This window comes from Podarcis bocagei (genome assembly GCF_964188305.1).
Source record: "Podarcis bocagei genome assembly, chromosome: 1".
NCBI lineage: Eukaryota > Metazoa > Chordata > Lepidosauria > Squamata > Lacertidae > Podarcis > Podarcis bocagei.
The window spans coordinates 14,519,069-14,537,222 of NC_138125.1; the positions used below are offsets into that span (position 1 = coordinate 14,519,069).

At 43.7% G+C, this 18,154-nt stretch overlaps 1 protein-coding gene across 4 annotated transcripts in view; it reads right to left on the bottom strand.

The window, feature by feature from the left end:
* KIF26A (kinesin family member 26A) overlaps window positions 1-18,154 on the bottom strand; it is a 161,998-nt gene that overhangs the window by 22,054 nt on the left and 121,790 nt on the right. For all 4 annotated transcript variants that reach the window (XM_081190984.1, XM_081190985.1, XM_081190986.1 and 1 more), the window contains one exon: window positions 14,564-14,747. In XM_081190984.1, coding sequence (XP_081047110.1) covers window positions 14,564-14,747 — 184 coding nt within the window. The remainder of the gene's footprint in view (window positions 1-14,563; window positions 14,748-18,154) is intronic.

Here is an 18,154-nt window from a genome sequence, read left to right on the forward strand (position 1 = left end):
TTGCACCTGGCTATTGACCACTTGCGACCAAGTGAAGATGCCAGGGCACCAGAATGGCGCCTGATATCTCCACCATCTGGAGGTCCATGCCTGGCGAACCTTGGATCTGGACTGTTTTCACACACTAACAACACATCCAGTAGAATTCTATCTGTTGTATTTTATCTACACAACTGGAATGAATTTCAAGAACCCAAAAGTTTTATTGAAAAATATGGCTTTCAAGCCATCTGCCCCAAAATGACAACTAGGCATTCAGTTTTGGTGACTGTAACCCTGGTTTAAGGAGCCATTTGGCACCTAGATTATACAGTATATCTTAAGTTTCTAACGCTGCTTGGTCCACCCAGCATAGCGCTGTCTATGCCACTTGGAATCGGCTTTTTGACAGGGTTCTTTTCCAGCTCTGGCTAGAGTTGCCGGATATTGAACCTGGGACCTTCTGAATGCAAAGCATATGCTCTACCACAGAGCTATCTTCTGCTATGGCCTGTGGACTAGCAGAAGAAACGCTATTATGTTCTATGGCCCTTCCCCTGAGTAACAGCATCGAGGGAGGTTCGCGTATTTATCATCTGAAGACTGTGACAAGTGTTGGCTTGCAAGAATGAATGGGGCAACAGGGAAATAACCTTGTATGTAGAGCACTGACATCATTTCAAATGCCGTGCTTTTCCGTGGAGCCTTCACACACTCAGCTGCCAATCATTTAAAAGCACATGGTTGTCAAGCAGGGAGAAATTAAGTTGTGCAAATGCAAGTGTGAACTAGCCTACAGTCTCGGTAGCATCTGCGATAGCCGTTACCCCTCCAACTCATCTCTAGGGCTGGGCAGTATCAGGTTTTCAACATTGCGATATATCACCAGCTAAACACTGCGATATACGATGTCTGAAATAATAATGAAGCTATGCAGAGACATTGGCTGGCTTTATGGTTTTCCCCACATTGTGATTTTTGCATCACGCATCACACACACACACACACACACACACACACACACACACACACATAGTTCTTGATACATTGCCAGGTCAAAAATTATGAAACTGATATCACAATATGGACTTCAAACCCGTTTTGGACAATATAGTGATATATCGCCCAGCCCTGCTCATCTCCTCTGCAGTTGCCCTGATCCAACTGCTTCCTTGGGTAAACAGGAACTCCAAAGCACCCACACATTCTAGCTTCCCCCTTCCCCTCTATTCTAAAAGGAGCACCAGTTCAGAGCGCTATGCTGTGCCCAGATATAACTGCTTATTTTATCCATCTCAAGAAATATTCCTTTGCACGCAGCACTGTACATCTTTCTTCCAAATAACAAAGAGGTTAAATATCTACTGAGGTCTCCTTGGCTAGGAAAAAAATATATGTTGCTCTCAGGAACGCAACATCACTCAAACACGTTAGCTCTCCAAAGTGGTCCTCTTATTCTTCTGCTGTTTGGCTTTCTTTCCCTTCTCCGCCTCCCCCAGCGCCTAGGCTGATATGAATATGAAAAGACAGTCCTAGAAAATAAGCGAACCTTAAAATAAAAGAAGCAGTTGCTTCAAAGGGGGGGGAGTGTATTGTAGGTGACACATTCAAGGCTGCGTGAAGCTCCTAGCAGTGCATGCATGCTAGAGAGCTTCCTCCGACCTTGACATATCGCCAAGAGGGCGGGAAAACGCTCCTCTCTGTGCAAAAATATATGAAGAAGAGGACACCACTTCAAAAACGCACCAAATTAGAAGGAAACTGCAAGCACACGTCATAGAAGAAGAAGAAGAAGAAGAAGAAGAAGAAGAAGAAGAAGAAGAAGAGGAGGAGGAGGAGGAGGAGGAGGAGGAGGAGGAGGAGGAGGAGGAGGAGGAGGAGTAGTAGTTTGGATTTGATATCCCACTTTATAACTACCCTAAGGAGTCTCAAAGCGGCTAACAATCTCCTTTCCCTTCCTCCCCCACAACAAACACTCTGTGAGGTAAGTACGGCTAAGAGACTTCAGAGAAGTGTGACTGGCCCAAGGTCACCCAGCAGCTGCATGTGGAGGAGCGGAGATGCGAACCTGGTTCACCAGATTACGAGTCCACTGCTCTTAACCACTACACCACACTGGCTCTCCAAATACACCGGTAAGCTGCGTTTATCTGCACTGAGTTTTACAGTTAGTGTGGGATGGTGGCTAAGGTAATCACATTTCCATCCTGACCATAAGAAGACTGTTACCTTCAACAGCAGCAATTTGCTGTAGTGTCTTAAAAACAATCACTTGGCTATACGAAAGGATGTAAGCCAAGGCTGACTCTTTTCACACCCAGAGTCTAAAATATGTCTTCCCATGACGGCTCATATACTCTTATGTTAGGCCTGTAAACAGAAACAGAAATTATAATCATAATCTTAATAAATTCCAAGCGAATAAGAGGAAAGAAACCAGGTCAACATATTCCGTAGGAGTCTGTTGTTGTTTAGTTGTTTAGTCGTGTCCGACTCTTCATGACCCCATGGACCAGAGCACGCCAGGCACTCCTGTCTTCCACTGCCTCCCACAGTTTGGTCAAATTCATGCTGGTAGCTTCGAGAACACTGTCCAACCATCTTGTCCTCTGTCGTTCCCTTCTCCTTGTGCCCTCCATCTTTCCCAACATCAGGGTCTTTTCCAGGGAGTCTTCTCTTCTCATGAGGTGGCCAAAGTATTGGAGCCTCAGCTTCACGTTCTGTCCTTCCAGTGAGCACTCAGGGCTGATTTCCTTCAGAATGGATAGGTTTGATCTTCTTGCAGTCCATGGGACTCTCAAGAGTCTCCTCCAGCACCATAATTCAAAAGCATCAATTCTTCGGTGATCAGCCTTCTTGATGGTCCAGCTCTCACTTCCATACATCACTACTGGGAAAACCACAGCTTTAACTATACGGACCTTTGTCCTGAGGAGTTATTTGAGCTAATACCTGCCAGAACCCAGCACTGGGAAGGTGTCTCCTATCTAAAATTAAGGGTTGGCACTTGGAAGGATTGTTTTTACTTCCTAAGTATCCTTTTTAAAGAAGTAAGGCAGCCCATAGTTCCCACTCAGCTGTCTTGTGTGTGAATGCAACAAGGAAATTAACTCTTCTCTCTGTAAGCTTTATGGGGTAGACAAGGACATACAACATAAATAAAAACGAGTCCAATTCCAACTTCTCCAGTCAAGTAATGTGTACAAAAATGCACTTTTTAGAGTGCACATATGTGCATAATTTTAGGGGAAATAAAAAAATTCCTTCCAGTAGCACCTTAAAGACCAACTAAGTTAGTTCTTGGTATGAGCTTTCGTGTGCATGCTAACTAACTTAGTTGGTCTTTAAGGTGCTACTGGAAGGAATTTTTTTATTTTGACTATGGAAGACCAACACGGCTACCTATCTGTAACTGTTTAGGGGAAATGACATACAAAAATATCTCCACTGGGGGAAACAGTTTGGTGCATATTTCTCAAAGCTGCACCTAATACTGAAACCAAAAACCTGTTTATTAGTTATGTTGAAGAATTTTCATGAGGATTTTTAAAAAAGAAAAAAGAACCCTCAACAGATTGCAGCAGAATTGTGGAGAAGTGAATTTTAGGGAAAACGAGAAACTGAGAGAACCAAAACCGATTAATTTGCCCAGCCCTAGCCCCAAGCAGTAAAATGTTTGGGGGGCCAGCCGCGATAGCCCAGAGGTAACCAACTGCTGTTCTTCCCCTAATTCCTATCCACTCTCTATTGTGTCTCTCAGACAAAGCAACATGGAAGAAGCCAGACAACTACAAAAGGCAGCAGAATCCATGGTTTTGTGGGTGTAAGGCATTGTCTCTATTTTCCTGGGGTTGCCTCTAGCTCTCTGCAGGGAGATGTGAGGCCGTGAGAAGGGGTGGAGGAAAGCAGGTGAGGAGGAGATCAAAAGGACATCTCAAGGGGAAAACTTCTTTTTTAAAGAGACTTACAGGCCCATAACCATGGGGGCGATGAAAGTGTTTCAATCACAATTCATCGCCCTAGGGATAAAGGTGATTCCCCTAGAGGCCACAACCTGCCCAGTCAACAAGAACAAGAGGAAAAGCCCAGACTTGAACGCCTGAGGACATCACCACCCGCATCCAGGGGAGCTGAGAAATAGCTATACACTTGCAAAGTCAGCGGCAGAAAGCTAGCAATTTCGAGGAGTAAAAACAGGACGCGTCATCATCATCCTGACACCGAGCCCCTAATTTTCATAATTCATTGTGCCTTGCCCTTCCCCTCTCCTCTCACAAGTATGCAATCTCAGTTATGCACACTGATGACTGAACAAATTTAAGGGGATGAAAACGCCTGCCATGTATTCAAATGCTTTTATTCCCTTAATTAAGCGTTTTTAAAAAACATATTTCTTTCTCCTGTGCAACAAGAACAAGTGACCTCATCTGAGAGCGAGAAAATTGAGGACTTTGCACAGAAACACTGAAAATGAGTTTGAATTGGCTTCTGGTGTACACATGTGCGAAGAATTCAAAACGTTCCCCAAAAGTTACTTTCCGAAATAATGAAACAAGAGGCAGTGATGGCCACCAACTTTGGCTGCTTTGAAAGGGTTTTCTTTCTCCTAGATGGGGCTGCTTTCCCAGGTGGATGAGCCCCATGTGAATAGAACAAATTCATAGAGGATATGGCTACTTAGCCACACACTCTTTTTGAAGAGCTAGGGCAAGGGTAACCAATGTTATGACCTCCAGAAGATGTTGGACTACAACTCCCATCATTCCTGACCACAGGCCTTTCTGGCTGCAGCTGCTGGGAACTGCAGTCCAATGACATCTGAAGAACACTATGTTGGAGACCACAGGGCTGGAGAACTGCAAAATGACTTCATTCACACCATCGCGGTCACAGAAAGATATTGAAGATGTCTGCCGAAATTTGTTCAGAGCATGCATTTGTATACCATATATATCTATATTCTCCATCTGTGCATTTGACAAACATTAAAATCTGAAGAGAAACATATGGTGACCTTTTCCGTCACACTTGAATATTCCTTGGCTTTCAGTTCCCTTCTTTCTGCCTTTTTAAAAAAGGACCTAAATCAGATGTGCCTTTTGGCTTAACCCATCAGTCCTCATCCCTAGCAAAAATGAAGTCTACATGACTGTACATAACTGCAGTTAAAGCTCTGTTGTACTGTTTGACAAGAGCTGAACGCAAGCTAGTGGAGACCCAGTCTAGTTTGCTAGTTTTCGGTTTAGACTTCTGTGTTGCTCTTCAATATAAAACTTGCAGGGCAATATACATAAAAGCTAACTGGTGTTAGCAGCAAGTGAGGAAACTGGGAGAGCCTGTTTGCAAGCTATTTATTGGTCCCTCGCCCTGCAAACTCAAGCCTGAGATCCCATCTTTCCTGATACCAAATGTATTGTAGGCATTTAGGGCAGGTAAGCCAGAGGTGGCGCCTCTGTGTCACACAAAGTAGTAAGTCACCAAATGACTAAACTGAGATGTCAGGGTAATCAGAAAGAAGGACTTCTAACACTGTATATCGCTGACACCATTCCGCTGGTGGGGGACCTCTGTTCCATGTGCCCATTAAGGCCTCCCAATTTGGCCCGCAAGGCCATTCTGGCCAGGCCACAATCACCTGACATGTGACATCAGGTGTGGGGCAGGTAAAGCTACAGCTGTACTCTGAAGCCTTAGGAGTGTGGTCCTGGTTGTTTTCAGCTGCGGCTGGCTGGCATACAGTGCTGTTTCGATCTGCTGTCGAATGCAAAGCGCACTGCTTTTGGCAGATATCAGAGCACCGAAGTGGGACTGATATCCGGCCGAAAGCAGCACAACTTGTATTCGGCGCCGAACTGAAACAGCACCAAACACAAACCGCCCTGCAAAGGAATAACTGGGAACACACTCTAGGCCAAGTGCTCATTTGCAGCGCAGCAGGAGTTGGACCCATCCCTGCCATCAGGTGAAAAAAGACTGCTCACCGATCAATGAGGCTCATGTGGGGATGACCACTCTTGAATCGGGCCCTGTTTGGAAAAAGTGGTCCCCGCCCATTAATAGGACTACTTCCTTCTCTTTTGCTGCAACAGGGCAAGGGGCAAGATGGCAGACGTGACTTTCAAATACCTAAATCCACATTGGCTGTGCAATTTCAACTAGCCTGTTTCTTTGGAAGGCTTTCTGCTAAGAACCAAGTTGTAATTTCTGCAAATTACCCTAAAACAAACGCACGCAAGGCAGCCCCACTAAGCATCCTCATAAGAGCGGATGCTTGTCTTTATTCATGAAGCCGTCTGTATTATGCAAATCACACAACTATCTTGCTAATTAACTGCCTCTGTAATTCATGTGGGTTTTGTACACTGTAGGTTAACATTAAACTGCTGAACTTCCCAGATTTATATATTTGAGCCAGTCTGGGGGGGGAGGGGGGTCAGTAGAATTACTAAGGGAAATTAAATTCCAAGCCTGTTTTGTTAAAGAGAGAGAGAGAGAGAGAGAGAGAGAGAGAAGAAGAAGAAGAAGAAGAAGAAGAAGAAGAAGAAGAAGAAGAAGAAGAAGAAGAAGAAGAAGAAGAAGAAGAAGAAGAAGAAGAAGATTGCATATGCTGAAAAGGCTTCAAGGGACAGGGGTTTTCATGTGAGTAAATAATTTGGAAAGTTCCTGGAACTGGATGGGCAGGGTGTACCTGGTAACTAGCTGTTAACAATGGATGTTCATTTAAATGTCAGTGCAGTGGATGGAAGGAAGATATCCTGGGAATGTCCTTTTCTCTCATTGATCTGGTTGTCAACATATAGCAGGAGTCAGGGAAAAAGAAAGGTTACAAAAGCAAAACATACACATGCACACAAGTTGTAATCCTCCTGTTCCTGCCACTTTTAAGGGCAAATTAAGTGGATATATGCTGAAGTCAGCAAAAGAGAAAGAGAGAACAAAGATTTCCCCCTCCTTTCAAACACTCATTTATGCGTATACAGCAAAACATTTAAAGAAGACTTGTAAACAGCACGAAAAAGACAATTCTCTTTTTAGCATTTTTTTCTTTCTTTCCTAAGGGAATAGTCCAATATAGGCAGAAAACAAGCACTGGGTTGTTATCAATGAAGTCAACGGGCCACTGGGCTATTCAGATGGGGCTCATTCACCTGGGAAGGTAGCCCATCTAGGAGAAAGAAAACTCTGATGCAAAAACCCCACGGCTTTCAGGGTTATCTTTGGAAGAAGAAAAGGCTAAGGTGTGAACCCTACACAAATCCGGAGTGGAGTCCCTAAGGCCTTGTACGCCTCCTTCAGGCAACTCCTGCAGCCAAGCTGGTGCCAAACATGTTGCTTTGCTTCTTTTGGACCACATCAGCCGCCCAGGCGTCCAACTTCAGTTCTGGAGGCGTACGCCATTCTCTCTCAAGACAAACCAACAATAACTGGGCGATTCATGTCCACTGAGTCGAACGGGTCTACGATGAGTATTACTTAGTTGGATTCAGCCCAAGGGGCCTCCAACAACCACCCAGAAAGCAGCGGTGGATGGGGGCAGCAGCAAAGAGGTCCAGGATTTAAGGCCCAGAAGGGGTAGAAGGGAGAGGGTGCTCAGCGCTTTGCCCATAATATTCCCGGGTTGTTTTGGAGAATGTCTGCGGAAAAGCGTCCGTAATTGCAATGGGTGGGGAAGGAGTTTAGCATTTCCCTTCCTGCCTGCTCTATGTCCCCACTTGAAATTGCCCACGTTCTATCTAACCAATGGGCCACGCCGCCATAACATGTAGTAGTTACAGCCTTAGTTCAGAGTTAAAGGTGTTTTGTGGATTTAATTGCAACTGACAGATATATAACCCTTGCAAAATTGGTTTACTGTGTGCAGTTCTCAGACGCCCCTCCATGTACTGCTTCTGATAGCATATGGCAAATTTATATGCAAAAATGGCTACGCTAGGAGAGACTATCAAACTCTCGTGGGAGAACGTCAAAGAAGCACTTTTATATTGTCGCTGTTAGAAAGTGGCCTCTATTAAGCAAAAATTGATTCCCTGCTTCCCCAAAGGTGTGCACAAAACCATTTTATTTTATTTTATTTTCAAAGTAGGCACAGAATAAAAGAAAATATGTATTTTCTATACAATTTTCCACCTATGGTTTCATTCATTGAACGTATTAGCTGGAGCGACTTCATCCTACTGCGTGCAATAATCATTCATATAGCTGCACAATGCGCACAGATTGTCTGGGGGCTGTTTTTTAGGATTGTTTTCTCTTGTTCTGCTTTACAACAATCCTGTGAGGGAGATCACCGCGAGTTTCATTTTCCAGAGAGGGCTATGGAGGGTCTTCAGCAGTCAAAGGAGGAGAGGGAGAGGGCGATGCCTTTGACCCAACCGTAGGCATGGACTGAATTTTTTTCCAAGGGAGCAAGATGATTTATATTGGAAGCTGCATTCCAGTCATTAGGAAACAAGCGGCAATAAAGATGACAAAATTAAGTAGCTATTTGTTATCCATCAAACAACTATCATAAGGAGAAGTGATTAGGGCATACAAGCAGCTTAGGAAAAAGCCTACAGGATCAGTAAATCATGTTAGTGGGACTTGGCTATGGCTTGGGGAAATGAATAAGAAAACAAAAAACACCAAATGTCATTTTAAGAAATGATAGAAGGCAAAACCCATGATTTTTCCAAGTACGTTGTTGGATGATTCAAGTTCTCTCTCTCATGCAATCATGGGCATGCGCGTGCATGCACACCCTTCAATTGTCTGACATCAAAGGATTCTGTCATTCCAACAATTGTTGTTTTCTTAAAAAAAAAAAAAAACCTGACAGGAGCTTAGGAAAAAGACAGGCATTTACAGTTACTCTGGTAAGCGATGCTGTGCTACAAAGCGTGTACAGAATAGAACCCCAGGAAAAACAACATTTTTTCACAGGGGAGAAGGGAAGTTCCTTACTAATCTACATAGGTTGTGGGGGGGCAGTCAAATTAGAATGCAATGCAGCAGCCGTTGAAAAAAGGATGTCTTTTTTTTTAATGCCACAATCTGATAAATTATCTTAAGTAGCACATTAATGTCAGAAATTGAGCATAATCTAACTTCTTTTGGTAGCAGTATTAAATGGCTTTCAAACATCTTTCCTACTAGTCTGACATTAAATTTAATAGCACTCAAAGAGATGTGAAAAAAAAAGTTTCGGTTTTCCTTTTTTTTAAAAAAAAGGGGGGGACCCCAAACTACAGCACTATTGCCTTTTAACTGAGAAACTGTTGAAATGATGCGAATTCTGAGGTTATTGGCACTTCTAGGGAACAAGATAAGTAATTTGCTGTGTAACATTAATCAAATTAGCAGGGCCATAAGCATTCCATGCTGTATGTGTGTGGCCTAGCACAGAGTTGCATCTCTCAAGCATGGCTAATAGACTTGGAACACAGGCTTATGAATTCTTTTTCTCTCCAATATTTCCACTACAAATGCCTCCCTCACCTGAGCACCATTTGGTGGACATAAATTTAGGAAAACATGAGCAACGATGGCATCACCTGTTGACTTTGCCTGTAGATGGCTTCACAGGTGCCCAGCATGGTGCGAGACACTCCTCTGAGTTTGGTGACTTGGGATGTTTGTACTAACAATGAAGGTGCTGAATATTCCCACTATCGGCTTAAATTAGGGGTTCGGTGCAGATGCCAGTTTAACCGTAATGGGGCATCATCTTTGCAACTACATGGTGAACCCTAATCAGGCAACGAAAGCCCACTTCTACTCTAGTTGCACAGAATGCCTGGTTTGGTGCAAATGTTACAGTAAACTATGGTTAGAGTCAAGAGGGTAAAGGCAGCAGAATTTATGCCAGAGAAGAGGAGGAGGAGGAGGAGGAGAGTGGAGCATTTGTCTGGAAACCTTGGGGTAGGGAACATTTTTTTACATGGGAGAGACTTGAGGGAAGATTGGGGAATCAGCAACTGGGGGTCTTTGGTGCCAAACACAGCCCCTTTAAGAGGATTATGGGGTCCCAAAGTAACCAGCTTAGAAGGTGTGACATGACTGACAGCTGTGGCAATGGGGCTTACTGCCACGTCACCTTAAAGGTTGGGGCAGATTGAGAACTTTGACCTCTCAAAGTGGTCTTCCAGCAAATCTAGTTGCTGACGACGACACTAAATTAGCTCTTTCCAGCTCCATGATTCCATGAATTAATTCTGTCATAACGGTGCTTAAAATGTTAACACAAGTCTATGCTCCTTTTTCAGCTCTCCAGAAACGAGCAGAGTTCTGAAGTTTAAAGCGGTAACCTTTTCTCTAGCTCAATCATAAGAGCCAGCTTTCATCTGACAAGGTAATTTAGAGAGATATACACTGGGGGGAAATTCTTGCAAGTTGTAATATGTTTCTTTAGTTCTTGCGTTCCTTTATTAGGTTGTTTTTTTTAAGGCACTATTTCACAAGAGGGGGGAAATCCAATGAATGACAGTAATCGAATCAATGGGGGCTTAATTTGATAAAGAACAACACATGTTTAGATTCTACACTCTTAACAAAATAATCCCTCAAGATTGGCTTTTCTGCATGTATGTTTATGTAGTCAAAAATAATCTGTCTGCAAAATCTGCAAGGAACTGAATCTGTAGTGGTAGCCAACAAGCTATGCAATGCTATTCCTGATTTATACCCTCTGGGCACAGATAGGTTTGTTCCCAATGCCACGTCTGTCGGTGAAACTTGAAGTTGCCCGTGTAGGAAATCTACCAGGCTGTTAACAACACTGGTGAAACTCTTACACTAGTGGAAAACTGCTGGTGTGAAGGAAATACTGGATGTACCAAGGGGTCAGCCGGGTTGGCCTCAACCAAGGACGTATGCCCAGGGGGCACAAAAATCGTGCTTCTCCACTCTGGCTCAAAATGGCTAGGGGACAACCTGCCCATTCCACACACTCCCCAAGCAGCTGCTACACTGCTCTGGGTGGCCAACATCTCCTTGCCAAGGGCACAAGGGATGGTGGAGGGGTAACAGCTCCTTGCCAATCGTGCAAGGGATTGGGGGGCACAGATTCATCTTCTTGCCCAGAAGGGAACGCGGAATGCCAATACGTCTCCTTGCCAAGGAAGCCTAGTGATGCCTCTAGATATAGTTCTAGGCATGAAATGGGAAGAACAGACTCTAAGTGCAGGTCCTGTGTCTGTGCAGGAGTCAGTCCTACTGTTGATGATGCCGTAACATTACGTGTACAAAATAAGTGGTGCACATGGAAAGAAAACAGAGAGCCCAAGATTACTGTCTCCCCCTCGAACCCGTAGACAAAGCAGAGGATAGGATTGTAACTAGCTTACTGCAGCACAGCCTCAGAAATATCCATGTGCAGGATGGGATCACACCATCTAGGAGCAAAGAAATAGGAGCTTGCTGGTGGAAACTTTGGTGGTGGGGGGTGCTTAACTTATAGGGGTGGGTGTACTTTGCACAGACAACAAAGACTCCTCAGCCAGGAGAACCAAAAATCTATAAAGGGAATAGCACTTGAGATCTCAGCCTTGCCTCAATACTTTAGACATCAGCATGAACCAACTCCTCTTCTTCAAATGAAGCTGCAAGGCCAAGGCACTCCAAGTAAGCAAAAGAGAGGGGCTCATCAGGGAGAGGAGCCCATCCATCAAAGCGTGATTCCTGAACCTCCTTCCATTTCTTCCCTATAAATGCTCCAAGGAAGGAAAGGGATGTGTAGAGCTACTCACAAACACCAGCAGCCACAGAAATGTGTCCTACTACCTCCTCAAGACAAAAAATACTGTAAAATTCTAAATATGTTTCAAGTATAGGGAAATAAGCCAATGTTAATATTCTCTGCTGTTCTCCAGAACCCTAAAGAGCCATCCACATTTTGCACCATTAGTTTGGCCCTGGCCATATTATCTTTCTTTTTCACTGAGAATGACTTTATCATATACAGTGTGATGCAGAATATCAAAGGAATTAAAGCTTCTTGACCTCAGTTCCAATTTGTATGATCACTCAGTGGGGATTTCCTTGAAGCTCGACTTGGTACTTTAGTACCTCCCTGAAATGGAAATCGGCAGTAACCTGTATAATTATGCATTCCAAAGCTACTTCGGGTTCTTTCTAAACCTTGGGAGAGTGAATTAAACACTCCAAGATTTCAGCTGCAAAAACACGGCACTCGTTAAGAAACTTCATTTTGCGATTCCATTCTTGGGCCCAAATTCCGTGGTGTATTTTGAGGACCTAGGAGCACTCCTTCAAGTCTCTTCCATATCAAAAACACAGAGCATGGGACCATAGTATCACAGATGTGGGATAAATCCAGTGGATCACCGGATCAAATCCCCACAGTCATGGGCCTCAGATGTGGTGTGGCTAGCAAACTCTTCATTCCTGAGCACCACTTTGAAGGTGGTGTATTGCATTATTATTATTATTATTATTATTATTATTATTATTATTATTATGCAGTATATAAATTTATGAAATAAGTAAATAATAAACGTTGCTGCCATAAGAGCAGCTAAACATATCTGGGAACCTTGCCATACCTGGCATTAGTCACCCCTGTTAGATTAATTTCCCTAGAAATGTTTCTTCCTTCCTTAAATTAAGATCGTGCAGGGTTCTCCTTATTGACACAGTCCAATGATCCATTTAACCTGCCATTTTGCCTCTCGCAGTAGACAAGCCAAAATGCTTCAATGAACGCTTAGTAGGGCGTCTTTTTTCTTCTACCCAAAATGGCAGAGTGTCCTTCTGTTGGGCAGAAGGAACCAATGGGCTACTGGAGGAACATCTAGTACCACTTCCAAAGCAGCAGCAAACCTTTCTGTTGTTGTTCAAAAGAAAGAACAACTTAAGGAAACCCACTGCTACAGGCTCCTTAAAAAGCCAGGTTTCAGCTACACTCTCTGCTGCCTCCCCTCCACCCCACCCCATCAGATCGTTGAAAGAAGCTGGACTTAAAGTTTTGGATCCGTTCTAGTATCCTATAGTAGCATAAAGGGAACTTCCAAACAACCTGTTACTTATTGAGCATTCATTCTGATTTGTTCGTAGGGACATTAGATGATGTTACATCAAAATAAATGCTCTCTCACACTTTCCAGTGTATTTTCTTCTCATTTCCCTTACTGAAAGAAGCCTGTTGCAGCTTTGTTGTGAAAGACCTTCCAATCAACAGCAATAGCACAACCTGATTTAGTCAGCGTATGACTGAAGTCATTGTATGTGATTTGGAGGTGTCTATATGTCTAAACCACTGAGTCTCTTGGGCTTGCCAATCGGAAGGTCAGCGGTTCGGATCCCCGTGATGGGGTGAGCTCCCGTTGCTCAGTCCCAGCTCCTGCCAACCTAGCAGTTTGAAAGCACACCAGCACAAGTAGATAAATAGGTACCGCTCCAGTGGGAACATAAATGGCATTTCCATGCGCTGCTCTGGTTTCAGTGTTCCATTGCGCCAGAAGCAACTTAGTCATGCTGGCCACATGACCCGGAAAAACTGTCTGCAGACAAATACCAGCTCCCTCGGCCTACAAAGCGAGATGAGCGCCACAACCCCAGAGTCGTCTGCGACTTGACTTAACAGTCAGGGGTCCTTTACCTTTACCTTTTATACATTTAAAGCACATTTAAAGCATATGACCACCCCCACCCCCCAAAGAATCCTGGGAATTACAGTTTCTCTCAAGCAGGGTTATAATTCCCAGCACCTTTAAAAACTACAGTTCCCAAGATTCTGTAGGGGACTGACCTCTGAAGCAGTCTGTTCCACTGCTGGACACTCACACCAGAAAATCTATCTGAAAATCCTGCCCACCCACCAAAAAAAAGAGAAAATCTCTGCAGCATGCAGTTCAGTTTGGTACAGTCGTACTTAGGAAGTCGAACGCCTTGCGTCTCGAATGTTTTGGCTCCCGAACGCAGCAAACCCAGAAGTGAGTGTTCCGGTTTGTGAACGTTCTTTGGAACCCGAACGTCCGACGCGGGTTCCGCAGGTTCCAATCAGCTGCAGGAGCTTCCTGCAGCCGATCGGAAGCTGCGCCTTGGTTTCCAAACATTTTGGAAGTCGAATGGACTTTCGGAACAGATTCCGTTTGACTTTCGAGATACGACTGTATAAAGATTTGCCAACTGCAAATTGAAACCTGTCCACTGTGATCTGAATCCAAGCAACCCACAGCTTGTTCATCCTTGTCCAATGGTTGCAAAGACTTGATGTATCAGATCAGCCTCCTAAGGGACAGAAACATCATTGCTATCCAGTCTTGATTCCAGATACAGTGGTGCCCCGCAAGACGAATGCCTCGCAAGACAAAAAACTCGCTAGACGAAAGGTTTTTTCATTCGCGATTTGCCTCGCAAGACGAATTTTCCTATGGGCTTGCTTCGCAAGACGAAAACGTCTTGCGACTTTGTTAAACCGTTTAAACCGTGCTTCGCAAGAAGAAAAATTCGTTAGACGGCAAAAATTGCGGAACGAATTAATTTCGTCTTGCGGGGCACCACTGTACATTTGAATTTTTTACGTTTCCTGTTGGGTTTTAAATGCTAATGAAGGAGTAACAAAGCGATAGAGAGATTCAAATACCTTCCCAATCCCCGGGTTTTCTTTGACTTTCGACACAGCTCTTAAAAGGCATGGCGGTGCAGGAGGAGGACACATCTGCAGAATGCCACTAAAATTAGTGGCGTAGATGGAGAATTCATGGGAGTGCAGCAATGGGGCATGATGCTTCTTTCTCTTCGAGGACAGGTTAAGTTTCTGGGCGGCTCTGAACAAAGTAATATTGAAGAAAGAAAGAAAAAAAAGGACAGTGTTATTATCTAGGAGGAGCAATTTAGGCCAGTAAACCAGATGTTCAGTGCCATCGCTGCCTGTTGAACAAATCAAGCCATTTCTTTTTGCAATCAGATTTCATGAGAACCTTTCGCCAGGAGATTAATAGAAGGAAACAGGGGCCAAAATATGGCTGGCATGACATTTGTGCAATTTCTCTCTCCAGTAGAGTTTCAATTATATCCTTTTTTTTAAAAAAGAGAGACTTTTGGCAAGAGCTAAGAAGAAGAATCAAAGGTTGCCAAAGCCTCACGTCATTAAATGCTGAAATCATCCCCTTGTCACTCGCAGGCCCAGATGGACTTTGCCACTGCTATGTTCACTAAGAAGTTATATTTTGTACCTAACAATTGAAGAGACAAAAGGGAAATGACTTCTGGCTATGGTTTACACAGGTGTTATATTTTGTACTTAACAAGGTAAGAGACAAAGTGGCTTTTGGCTATAGCATAAGCCAGTTGGGTTGTGAGCCCCACTAGGGGGGGTGGGGAGAGACAGTTGCATTTTCAAGCACACACAAAATGAGAGCCCATGGCATAATTCAGTTTGGTTCTTTGAGAACAGAAAATGGATCAAATTCAACGTCCCTAATTTTTCATGTGCAGGTAACATTTCTGCATGGAGGAGCATTTGGTCATGAGAGTTCCAACCTGCAGTTTGATCTGGTTGGGCCCAGACTACAGCTTTACATCCTCATTGAGAACTTGGCCTACAATGTGCCTATTTTGCTTTACTGGAGCAGAGCATGATCTCCAGATACAGAATCTCAAGCAGTTCAGCTGGGACCAATTGTCATGTGATTCCTCCCCTCCTAGAACTGTCTACCAATACCAGCAGTTACAGTATGAGGGAGACAATACAACAAGATCAACTCCATTAGCTTTGGCAGAGGCAAGCTGATATTCGGCTCCTCCCCTCTCAGACCTGTTTCCCTCAGCGGCCATTTCACCTGATCCCAACAATAATCATGAAAGGATCTGTATTTGTATTTGCTTCCTTTCCTGCACCCTTTTATATTGTATCTAAGGTATACAAATACTTGGGAAGAAATGCCTTGGAAGAAAGGTAACGTGTAACTGGATTAAGCAAAAATCAGTGCAATCCTACACATGCCTATTAAGAAAAGAACAATGTACTTACAAGAAAGTGTGTACAGAGTTGTAAAAGTAAGGAAGACATGCATGAACATCACTAAGATTGACTCCCATTCGTCCAAAATTAAGAGAAACATTTGCCCACTAGAAAAATGGCAGAATCTGAAGCAACATCTAGTAACAAAAGTAAGGCTGAAAGGCAGCGTGAACCAAGGGGCCACAGAAAACAGTTCCATCTTAAAAGTACAATTTAATTTACATAATGTTTACATAAATGTGATTGACAACTGGCATGAGGATGTCTTGCAATTCAGGGACATTACTGCTGCATTTTTGGTCCTCATACTTAAGTTTATTCTCTACGGCCAAACAACCACGTCTCAAAATGTTCCCGGGTTTATAAACGACACTTCCCATATTTTTGATTAATAGGGAATATTATGCATATTCTAGCTTCCATTATGTGCTATAACATGGAAATAACAAACAGGGGGAAATAGCTCTGGTGAATACTTTCAAAGCTCTATGAAGGGATGTACACGGAATCCTGATAGATTAATGATTGCTTCAATACAGTCTGCAAATGGAGTCCCCTTGGGAGAAATATATAAAAGAGGATGCCAAGATTGAATTTACACATCCAATGTTTATTCAGACACCCAGGCTGAGTGTTAATAGCCAGATACGTTTAGCATACACAAGGGGATCGGTGAATGAAAAATGTAGGTCAAGTATGCTGTAAACGTGTAAGTTCTGCCATAAAAGCCAAGGCCACAAACCAAGTTAGCCATGCTCAGATGCACTGAAATCAACGGACTTAAGCACATCTGACTGTGTTGGATTATGGCATAACTTTTTAAAATAAAAAGGGCCAAAGCTGCCCACTGGAACTGGTAGGGTAAAAGTCAAGAATTCTAGCCAACGACAGGCAGAAACCAATAATTCTAGGTGTTCCTCCATCCCCCTCTCTGCCAAGTTCTACAGGGACAAAATGGAGGCAAAGGAGGAAGAAACTGACAGCCAGGTCTGCCTCCTGGGCTGGCTGCATAAGAAGGCAGAATGTTTATGGTTAAACCATGTCTAGGATGCCTAGGGAAGGATGTCAGTTTCAGCAACTGATTTTCATGGAGGAAGACCACCAGGAATGAGTTGCTCTGCTCATTAGGCCTGATGCTCAACCAAGTCTGTGGAGATCGTGTTTTTGCTAATAAAGGGTTAACTCCATCTTTGAACTGTGCAATTACTGATCGGCACACTGCTGTGACATGCTGGCATTTTGAGAGAAGGGGGGGAAACTTCTTCCTATCCACTTTCTCTGCATCATGCATAATTTTATGTGCCCCTTATCCTATCACCCATTCCAACTCGCCTTTCCCTGAACTAAAAAGCCTTCGAACGATTTTAGGGAAAAGCTGAAGCAGCTGCTAGAGAGGGTCATTAACAATAAGAAAGGCCAAATGCAATGCTAATTTTACTTCACGTGGATCTTTAAAATATATACCAGATATTACAGTGCCCTCAGAGCACCCATTTGTACATGAAAGCATTTGGAAGAGCATCATCTGCCTTCTTAGTCACTTCTGAAGAGTATTAGCAGTACTGTTGGCACCGACAATTTCCAGCAGCAGATTCAGTGCATGAAAAGAAAGGGAGCCCCGGCTGAAAACAAGATGGAGGACTTAGATGCATGGAATGCAATGATCAAAAAGGCAAGGATTACCCAGTTACCCATCGGATCTTGGAATGACCACAAGAGAGCCTAGACTATTTATACATTAAATGCAAGACAGCTGCTCCCCCAGCTTCTTTTGAGTTTCTGAGCCACTGGGCCAATGTCAAGAGGCAGAGCCGCAGTTTGTACCACACATGATGCCTCTTGCAGCAAAAAAATGAGCAGCTGCTACCTTGGTGGCCTTCCTTGGAGGAATTAATAAAGCTACGCTGTAACCAAAACTGGCATGGCACCGCGCCTGAAACAGCAACCGAGAGAGCAAGCAATTTTAATTCCCAGAGTGCTCACCGATTCCAGAACATGCTTAGCAGTTCGCCCATATGGCGGAAGGAGGGTAGCGCTTAGCCCCATGACAAAAGTAAGTGAAATCTGTTTTGTTTTCCTTTCAAATGCCTCAAATGTCGACAGAAGTGGATCGTACCAACTTGTGGCTGAATTGCACTTTGGGTGAAACCCAATGGCAATTCTAGGAGAAGACGTTCAGAAAGCTTCTTCCAAATCATTGTTCTGTTTAGG